This window comes from Letharia columbiana, assembly GCF_014066305.1.
Source record: "Letharia columbiana isolate WasteWater2 chromosome Unknown Sc0000003_s0, whole genome shotgun sequence".
Classification (NCBI taxonomy): Eukaryota; Fungi; Ascomycota; class Lecanoromycetes; order Lecanorales; family Parmeliaceae; genus Letharia; species Letharia columbiana.
The window spans coordinates 39,504-51,243 of record NW_023501039.1 but is presented as its reverse complement, the minus strand read 5'-3'; the positions used below and the strand labels follow the sequence as shown (position 1 = coordinate 51,243).

The 11,740-nt window shown below is 24.0% G+C and overlaps 1 protein-coding gene across 1 annotated transcript; it reads left to right on the top strand.

Moving 5' to 3' along the window:
* Positions 1-10,951: 10,951 nt before the first annotated feature.
* Positions 10,952-11,740, top strand: HO173_001504 (uncharacterized protein; the record flags this gene model as incomplete). Its single annotated transcript, XM_037303443.1, has 3 exons — positions 10,952-10,970; positions 11,054-11,206; positions 11,388-11,740. 3 exons carry the CDS (start codon positions 10,952-10,954, stop codon positions 11,738-11,740), a joined length of 525 nt encoding a protein of 174 aa, XP_037169165.1.

The following is an 11,740-nucleotide window of genomic DNA, read 5'->3' as shown; positions in this document are numbered from 1 at the left end:
TATTAGTTATAAAGAAATATATTAATAAGATATTAGAAAAAGACTATATTAAATTAAGTACTTCTTTTTATATAATATCTATTTTAATTATAAAGAAACTCGATAGAGGATTTAGATTATACGTAAATTATAGAGTCTTTAATATATTTATTATTTCTAATTAAAACGCTTTCTTATTAATTAAAGAGATCTTCGCTAAATTATATACGATAAGAATATATAATAAATTCGATATTATAGCCGCTTTTAACGAAATTAGAATAAAAAAGAATTATAAGAAAAAAATTATATTTCTTACTCGATATAGTTTATTCGAATATATAATAATATCTTTCGAATTATATAATACCTTTATTACTTTTTAAATATTTATTAATAATATCTTACGCGAATATCTAAATATATTTTATATTATCTATTTAGACGATATTCTTATTTATAATAATATTAAAGATAAGTATATTTAATATATAGAAAAGATATTAAAAAAACTTCGATAAGTTAATCTCTATCTTAATATTAATAAATACGATTTCTATATTATTAGAGTTAAATATCTAGAATTAATTATTATTATAAAAGAAGTAGAAATAAATATAAAGAAAATTAAGATTATTATTTAATAAAAGAAATTTAAATATATTAAAGATATATAAATATTTCTAAAATTCGCTAATTTCTATTAAAAGTTTATTATAAGATATTCTAAAATCGCTATATTTCTAATAAATTTTACTCGTATTTAATAGAAGAAAGACTTTATCTATTTATAGACTTAAAAATATCTTAAATAATTCGCTTTCGAAATACTTAAGAAAGCTTTTACTACTATCTCTATATTTACTTACTTCGATCTAAATAAAAAAACTTAATTAGAAATAAACGCGTCTAATTTAATAATTATTATTATTTTATTATAAGAAAATAAAGATAAAATATTTAGATTTATAATATTTCTTTTTAAAAAGATATCTTCTATAAAGTATAACTATAATATCTATAATAAGAAACTTATAGCTATAATATAAGTCTTCGAGAAATAATATTTTAAACTAACTAATATTCTTATTAAGAATTTTATTAAAGTTATTTTAAATTATAAGAATTTATAATACTTTATATTATTTAAATAATTTAACTTTCGTTAAGTAAGATAGATAAAGTTTTTATTTAAATTTAACTTTTATATTATCTATCGTTTAGAGAAATAAAATATTAAATCTAATAATCTTACTAAATAAGTAAGAGATCTATCTAAAAATAAGAATAACGATTATATTTATTATTAATATTATATAATTTTTAAAGATAATAATCTTAATAAAGATATTAAGAATATTATATATTTAATTATTATACTTTTAAATAATATAAGAGAAAATATTATCTCTTTAATTATAATATTATATAAATTTAGTAAATAAAATAATATTAATAGTAAAAAGTTCCAATAAAGAATTATTATTAGAGGCCTCGATAGAGATTTTTTAAGAGAAGTCTCTACTATTAATACTTCTAAGTTATTATATTAAATAAAGAACGCTTATAATTATAATAATATTATTTAAGAAATTATTTAATTAAAGATATCTAGATAGAGAAAGCTATTATTTAAAATAATTAAGAATAATCTTAAATTAGAATTAAGTAATTATTATCTTTATAATAAGTTATTATATATTAATAATAGATTATATATATTAAATATTCTCGAATTATAAATTAAAATTATTAGAGATATTTATAACTCTTTACTCGAAGGCTACGCTAATAGATTATTAATTTATAATAAAATAAGTAAATACTACTATTAGTTAAGAATAACGAATTTTATTACTCGATATATTAAGAGCTATTATATCTATAAAAGATCTAAGATCTATAAAGAAGATAAATAAGATCTTCTTAAATCCCTTTTTATTCTCGAATAATACTAGTAAGATATTTTTATTAATTTTATTATATTATTATCTATTTATCTTAAATATAAGCGTTTTTATTAATATATTATAATAGTTATAAATAAACTTAATAAGAAGAAGAAATTTATTCTTTTAGACTTTTTAGAAGTAAAGATAGTAGTTTAAATCTTTATTAAATTTATATAGCGAGAGAAAGAATATTTATTTATTATTATTTTCGATTAAGATATTTAATTTATAATATATTTCTAAAGAAGATTATATAAAAGAATTAGAATTAAATCTAAACTCTTTATTATATTTTATCTTAAAATTAATAAATAGATAAAAAACGCTAACGCTACTTTAAAGTAATATCTTAGAGCTTATATTAATTATAATTAAGATAATTAGATAAATTTATTATTAATAGTAGAGTTCGAAATTAACTTTAATAAGAACGCCTTATTAAATATATTATTATTTCTTTTTATTAAAGAATATATTCCCCGCTTAAAAATAGAACTCTTTATTCTATAGAATTAATCCGCTAGTTAAAGAGCGAAAAGAGATATTAAATTAGCTAATAGATTTATTAAAAAGATTAATATTATAAGAAATTATCTAAAAAGTTAACTCGAATAATTACGAGCTTTATAGAAGAAGTAAGTTAATTATTATCGACTCTTAATATTAGAATTTAGAGTCGGAGATATAATTATACTTAATAAAAAAAATATTAAAATTATATATCTTAGTAAATTACTAGATTATAAGAATTTCGAATTATTTAAAATTATTAAAGCTTTAAATAATTTCGCTTACGAGTTAGAACTTTCGACTTTTATAAATAATATTTACTTTATCTTTTATTTATAACTATTATATCTTAATAATAATAATCTATTATTAGAATAAATCGAGCTTTTATTATTATCTATCGATATTAATAAAGAAAATAAAATCTATAATATTAAAGAAATAGTTTAATTTAAATTAAATAAATAAAAGAATAATCTCTTAATTAGTAAGAGGGGATATCTTATATATAAAATTAGATATAGAAACTCTAAGATTAAGAAAAATCTATTTTAATAACTATTTATAAATATAATAGAATATTCGAATCTAATAGTAGACTTTTATTATTATCACCTTAAATCGTTAATTCTTATTTATTATTTAAAAGATCTTTAAAATAATTATCTTTATTAGCGCTACTAATTTATAGTAGCTATATTAATTTATAAAAAGACTTCGATATCGTAATAGAATATTAAGTTAATATATCTAAGAATATTACTTTATATACGTCTAGATATACTTTTTATAAGATCGATATCTACTATATAGTAGTCGTCGCCGAAGCTTCGAATTAAAGAGAGGAATAATATTACGATTTTAATAATCTTATAATCTTACTTACTTATATTATAGCCTAATTAAACTTAGCGTATTAAGATCTTTCGATCTTTCTATCTTACTATAAAGTCTATATTTATAATAATTCTATATAGATAGTATTCTCTTTATACTATAATATAGAGTTATTATATATATTATTAAGTTTCTAATAATTATATAATAGATATCGATCTTATAAAAAATATATCTAGATATATATAAAGTAATATTCTTAGATATATTAATTTAGTATTTTATTATAAGATTAGAGTTTTCTTATAAATAATAATTCTATATAGATAATATTCTCTTTATACTATAATATAGAGTTATTATATATATTATTAAGTCTCTAATATTAAAGAATTATATAATAATTATAAAAAAATCGTTAAAAGTCGCGAATTTCGCATTTCGATTAATTATTACGAGTATTTTATATAAAATAATAATTAATATAGCGATTCTATGATTTTCTACTTAGACTCTAAGAGAGAGATATATCGTAATAAGCTTACGATATAATTAATTCTCGAAGCGAGATACGAGTATAATCGATATAGATATAATATTAATATAGATATATTAAATAAGATAACTAAGATATCGAATTATATAGATGAAAAGAAGATATAATATAATAGAGGATATCTTCGTTAAGGCTCGCTAGCTATAGAGCTAAGAAGTATATTAAGAATACGCTTATAATACTATCCCCCCTCTTTGTTAAATTATATTTTATAATTAATAAGTAAAAAGATAGAAAAATAGATATATATATACGCTTAACGTCTGAAAAATAATAAAAGTAGTAAAGAAATAATCGTATTCGGGAGCCTTAGTATTATATCTTTCTTTATAAGAGATATTAAGAATAATAGTAGCTTTTTATATTTACGCTATAGCGATATCGCTAGTCGAGATATAAACGTATATAGAGAGTCTAGTCGAAAGAAAATCGATATAGTATAGCGAAAATTATATTTATAGACGTAGGGGTAAATAATAATAATTTTCGAATTCGTATTTAAGCGAATAAGATATCGATAGAATAATACGACGTAATTAATTAAGGGCTCTCGAATCGAATCGAGTTATAGACGCTAAAAACTCTAATTTAATATTAAGTAACTTTAATATAGTCTTCTCTATAATATATTATTTAGCTAATATTAATTATATTTTATAATAGCGATAATGTAATTTATATATATACTAATATAGCTTTAAAAGATCTTTAGAGTTATATTAGTAAGGGGGGCTTACGCGAAAGATTATATATAAGATAATTTCTAATTAATATAGATCTAAGAAATCGATTCTCGGTTTCGGAAAAAATAAGGCTATTATAAAGATATCGAACGATTTTAATTTAATTAAAAATAAGGTATTCGAGATAGTTTCGAAATGCTATCGCTATTAAAGGTCGCTAATTTCTTTATAAATAAGACTCTTCGGGATATCGCTTATAAAAGTCGTTTATTAGATTCTAGTAATTTTCGAATTTATCGTTATTCGCATTATATTAGACGAGGTTATTATCGAGATCTTTTTATTTAACTTTATACTTAAGATGATTATAGATTAATTTAAAGTTAAGTATTTCTTTAATAATTTATTTAATTCGATTATTAATAGTAATATACTTCGGTAAAGAGTTTATCTACTCTAATAAGAGGTTATTTATTATAAGACTTAAGAGATTAAGATAAAAGATATCGTAGATTCTTATAATTAATGAAAGTTCTAGATAATATAAGATTTTTATAAGATCTATAATCTCAAATAAATTAAGTCTCTTATAGTTTAATTTACGAGAAAGGCGATTAAAGATAATATTCTTACTATTTAGAAAGATCTTATCGTCTATTTAAAAAGTAATCTTTTATTAATACTTATTAACTTATATAATTATAGTCTTCTAAGCGCGGTTTATATTACTTTAAATATACTTAAGAACTTATTTTATATAATTTATAATATTCTTTATCTAAGTAGTATTAAGATATTTATATATAATCTTATAGTCGATAATATTTAAACTAAAAGTTATTTGAGAATAAAATCTCTTATTTATAAGAAAAGATAAAATATTAATAGTCGATAAGATAGTATTATTATTAGCGAACTCGATAATAGATAGTTATTTTATCTAGTCGTTCTATATATAATTATAATATATTTAAAGATAACGCTTTATATTCTAATTCGCTTATTTAATTTATTTATTAATTTTAGAGTAAAAGACTATTAATAGCTTAACTATAATATCTAGTCTCTTATAAAAAGACTTTTATATAATAGCTATAAATTAAGAGTCTTAATTTAATATTATTAAGATTAATAGATTATATAGATAAAATACTTTCTTAAGTAATAAGTTAACTATCTTCTTAGCGATAGTATCTTTATTAATATTAGAATAGACTATATAGTAATATTTCTTAATAAATTAATTAATCGCTATTTAAATAGCGTTATAGCTATCGAATATAAATAAGCCTATAACGAAGTCGATTAATATATCTTATTATTATTTCTATAAAATTAATAGAGATTATAATAAATTATACTTTTAATTACGAGGCGCTTTAGCTCTCTAATAGATATAGTAATTCTTAATATAGATAATTATAATAGCCCTTATATCTCGCTAATAATATTCTCTTTTAAGTAGTTTATAGATATATACTATCTCGAGATAACCGTAGAATAATTAATCGTATATCTCTCGAATAATATTAATATATATATTATCGAATATTTATAAACGATTCTTATAATAAAGTATCTCGTCTTATATAAAGTATTTACTAAGAGTAATTTCTTAAAACTTATTCTTATTTTCGACGATAGCCTTATGAATTTTTATATAATATTTATCTTTTTTATTAGCCTCTACTACTTTATAATAGATAAAGTTATTAATTATATATATATCGATATATTCGCTATTTAATTTTAATCGATTAAAAATAAGAATTATTTAATACTATTAACGTAATTATTTATTTTCGAAATCGATTAATTTATATTTAGTTATTTATATAAGTATATTAATCTTAATATTCTAAGATCTAGATTAATAAATAATCTTTATATTAAATTCTAATAATATATTTAAATATCGAATTTAACGTCGACTAAGATTTCTTCTCTTAATAAAATATATTAGTTCTTTATAATCGATAAAGATTTTAATAAAGATATTTATATATTTTAGTTTAAGGCGTTAATATTCTAGATAGCGAATAATTACTAGTAGTTTCTTATCGTAGATCTAATAATTATATTTAGTCGAGATTAGATTTTTACTATAGAAGACTATCGAGTAAAGTACTTTCTTATTATTATATTAAAAAAGAATATCTTCGTTAACGTAGTCGAAAGAGTTAGTCTCTAAAATAATCTTCTTTATTCTATTAAAATAATATAGAATTAAAGCTTTAATAATAACGACTTTAAGAAAGTAAAAGATCTCTTAATATACTAGAGATTAATTAAATATAATCTTCTTTATCGTAAGTTTTATTATAAATTTAACTATTTTAGAGAAGTCTCTAATAAATTATTAATAAAAATTATAAAATTCGATAAAGATCTATATCTCTTTAAGGTTAATAGATATAATTTACTTAATAATAGTCTAAATTTTAATAGAGTTTATTTATAACTCGTCTATAGATATTAATAGATCTAGAAACTTAATTTTCTAAATATAAAATTCGCATTTAAGAATATTTATCTAAAGGCCGATATTTCTTAATTTCTAAAGAATTTATCTAACGTATTAAATATATTTCTTTTTTATCTTATTATAAATAAGTATATTATCGAGATAGATCTAATAGAAGTTATTTAGATATTTAAATAGAATATTATTTATATATTATTAATATATAATCGAGTCGTTAATTAGATTAAAGAGGAGAATCTAATACTTATATACTTTAAGAAAGATAATAAAAGTAGTAAAATTCTCGCTATTAAGATATATATATAGTTTATTAAACGCGGCTATAATATCTAATCGAGTAAGATATTTATATTTCTAAATTCTTATTAAAATCTTATCTATTAATAAAATTAAGTATCGATTTCTTTTAATAATAGCGTTTAGCTTTCGATAGTCTATATAAAAATGTAATTCTTTATTCGACTTTTTCGCGAATAGAATAAGTAAGGCGAATAGTATATAGCTTAATATTATAAATCCCTTCTTTAGATATTTATTTAGATACTTCTTTATCTATTTTAATTTATATTCTAATATTAAATAGATTCTACTTTTCGAAAGTTTTATTTTATTAAAGCTATCGTTAAATTCGAGTTTATAATTATAAGAATAATATAAGAAAAGTATATTTATCTTAGTTCTATTAAAAATATTAAGATAGTCGTAATACTTCGTAGATAGCTTATATTTTATCTTCTTAGAACTAATCTCGTTAATACTATTAATCTAAATAGAGTAGTTAGAACTATAATATCTCTTATATTTCTTTTCTAAATCGTAGAAATACGATTTATTAATCGATATATAAGTTTCGCGAGATATTTAGATAGAGGGAAGCGTATATAATATAGACGATATATTATAGATCTTATTTATTATTAATATAAATAGCTTATTATCTTTTTTACGAGCTAGTTAATAGTAAGCTACTATATTAATCTTAGCGATATTAATAAACTTAGACTTCTTACTATTCTCATTCTTATTTAATAAAAAAATATTTAAATTAATCTTATTATCGTAGATAGATAGAAGAGGATTTTATTATTTTAATATAATAGATAGAAGAGTAAGTAATATAAATAGTCGAAGCTTCGAAGTTAATAGAAAGAAGAGGTCGTTTATTATTAATATTTAATTATTATTATAATTATATCGATTAAATAGAAAGAGTATCTTATCTCGTAATATATTAAAAACTATCTCGTATTTATTTATTTATAATTTTTTAATTATTATATCGTATTTTAATAATATAATTAATATTAGATATATTTCTTCTTAATAATCTTTTACTATTATCGTAGAGAGTAAATAGTATATAATTAATCGTTTTACGATTTAGTCGTTATAATTTCTTAGTAATTTAGATTATAATAGTAAGAGTAATTTTAAATATAAGATCTTATATATCGCTAGAATTAAGAACTTATTTATAACTATATAAGTATCGATATATTTATTATTTATAAGAGAGTTCTAAAGTAAATATTTTCTTTCTTATAAAGATAGCGTAACTTATATACGAAAAGAACGACGTATTAAAGCGTTATTAAGAGTATTTATTAGATATACTTTATAAGTATCTCTTATCGTAACTTTAAAAGAGGCTATTCGTTTTTTAAATTTAAAGAAGAATTATCGCTATCCGTAATATCGACGTTATCGATTTCAAATTCTTTATTTATTTTTATCGCGTAAAGTTATATCTTCTCGAAGGTCTTTTTATTAACCTCGATTTAAGTAGTTATTATATAGTTCTTTTAATAGTAATCTTTCTTATCGTAGTTATAGTATATTAATTTTCTTAATTTTAAATTAATTATAATATTTAGAGGCGTAGTAATTATATTTAAATTAGACTTAATAATAGATATAAGATATATATTAGTCGCGGGTATTATCGTCGATATTCGTATTATAGTTAACTTAATAATAATCTTTATAAATTTAAAATTCTTATAATTAATATATTATAAGTTATTTAACTTTTAAAGATATTCTTTTATAGTCTTTAAGATAATAAAATCTTCTATAATCTATTAAGTCTTCTTTAATTTCTTTCTTAATTTCTTAAAAAGATAATTTTCTAATATAAGAGTTTTATTATAGCTAAGAATAATATCTAATTAAATAAAGTCTAAATAGAAGTCGATAAAGGGTTAGATTTTTTATTATAGAGTATATATATTACGTAATATATTACTACGTCGATTTAAGTTCTTATAAATATTAATTAATTTATTTATTAGTATATATAATAGAATAAGATAGAATTAAATTAGAAAATCTTGAATTTATATATACAGTTAATTATAAATTTAGAGTTATTACGCCCTTTAATTAGATCGGCTAAGTTAGCTTAATAGCCCTCTCGTATCTTTCTTATTAAAAATTTATATATAGAAGTTTTACACTTTAAAGTACTTAGTTTATGATATATATAGTTACTTTATAATTCCTTAAATTGTAGAGCTCGCTTTGCGCTTTCTAACGCTGTAAAAATTATGAAGTTTGGCCTATTATTGGTGGAGCGAAGTAGTATTTAAATATAGTTATACGAAACGCGTCCGGGACCGGATAATCCTTCCACCTGTTTGTGTAATTATTATTCTTTCACCACTCTACCAATTCTACCAATTCCATCAATATGAATACAATCGTCCTCGGTACACCTCGCGGAAACGTTACTAAACGCTTCAGGCACGTACACCTCTTTTTCCCGCCTCTCAGAGCCCCTACTGACTGACGCCTCGAGGCCGCCCCTCGGCGAATCCGCTACTACTGCTCATAAACGCGTTGGAAGGCCCTCGAAAAGAGCCCGAACGGATTCACAGCCATCGTCTTCCCCTACATACTCCTCCCAAGCCAGCGGTACTCGACCTATCGCTCAGTCAACACTACCTACCCTATCAGCTCAGTAATTCACTCAGTCAGATCATCAGCCAGTCACTCAGTTATTCACTCAGTGAGCCACTCAGCTAGCCACTCAGTCTGATACTCTACAAGAGAAGGAGTAAGAGAAGGAACTATAATAGGCAAATGCGGAGAACACTGCGGAGAACACTACGGAGAACACTGCGGAGAAACCAAGCGGCAACAAGGCCATCATCGTCAAGAACACGGCTCAGCTCTCCAAGATCCCACGTCATATGCTCTCCACGGTTCCACATCAAATCATCACTCAGCAAGCGGAGAACACCACTGCAACTTAGCCTGTCATCCCGCCACTCAGCTAGCCACTCAGTCTGATACTCTACAAGAGGAGGAGCAAGAGGAGGAACTATAACAGGCAAATGCGGAGAATACTGCGGAGAACACTACGGAGAATACTGCGGAGAAACCAAGCGGCAATAAGATTACCATCGTCAAGAATACGGCTTAGCTCTCTAAGATCCCACGTTATATGCTCTTTACGGTTTCATATCAAATTATTACTTAGTAAGCGGAGAATATTACTGTAACTTGGCCTGTTATCTCTACTGTATTAATATCAGTATATATAATAGAATAAGGTAGGGCTGAACTAGAAAACCTTGAATTTGTATGTGCAGCCAATCATAAATTCGGGGTTATTACGCCTTTTAGCTAGACTGACTGAGTCAGCCCGCTAGCCCTCCCGAGCTCCCTCATCAAAAATTTGTGTGTAGAAGTTTTACACTCTGAAATAACCAGCTCCCTACGGATGCTATTTCTTCATAATTTCGTAAATTATAGAGCTCAGTGTGCGCTTTCTAACGCTGTAAAAATAATGAAGTTTGGCCTACTATTGGTGGATGAAATGAACATTCAAATATGGTAGTTATGGTAGTCACACCAGACGCGTCCGGGATCGGATAATAATCCTTCCACCTGTTTGTTATTCTTCCACCATTCTACCAATTCTACCAATTCTACCAATTCCACCAATATGAACACAATCGTCTTCGGTACCCCTCGCCCAATTGTTGCTAAGTATCTAAGGCACGTATCCCTTCCGCCCGCCTTTTGAACCCCCTACTGACACCCCCAGGCCACCCCTCGGCGAATCCGCTACTGCTGGCAATCGAGGCCGCAAGCGAGCCCAACAGCTACCTACTACTGCTCATAAACGCGTTGGAAGGCCCTCAAAAAGAGCCCGAACGGATACGTCCTCCCCTACATACTCCTCCTAAGCCAGCGATAGGTGGGTTAAACTGACATTCAAATATTGTAGTCACACCAAACGCGTCCGGGATCGGATAATAATCCTTCCACCTATTTGTGTAACCATTCTTCTTCCACCATTCTACCAATTCTACCAATTCTACCAATTCTACCAATTCCACCAATATGAACACATTTACCCTCGGTACCCTCGCACTCAGTTGAACAAGAGGAGGATCTACAACAGGCGAATGCGGAGAACACTACGGAGAACATTGCGGAGACAGTCATCAGCAGCAGTGACACAACAGGCCTACTCTCCACGGTCTCACACCAATCCACTCAGCCAGTGCAAGAGAAGTCAATACAGCAGGCGAATGCGGAGAACACTGCGGAGAAACCAAGCGGCAACAAGGCCCCCAGCACCAAGAACACGGCTCAGCTCTCCAAGATCCCACGTCATATGCTCTCCACGGTTCCACATCAAATCATCACTCAGCAAGCGGAGAACACCACTACAACTTGGCCTGTCATCCCCACTGCATTGATAACATCGCAAGAGGAGGAACTATAA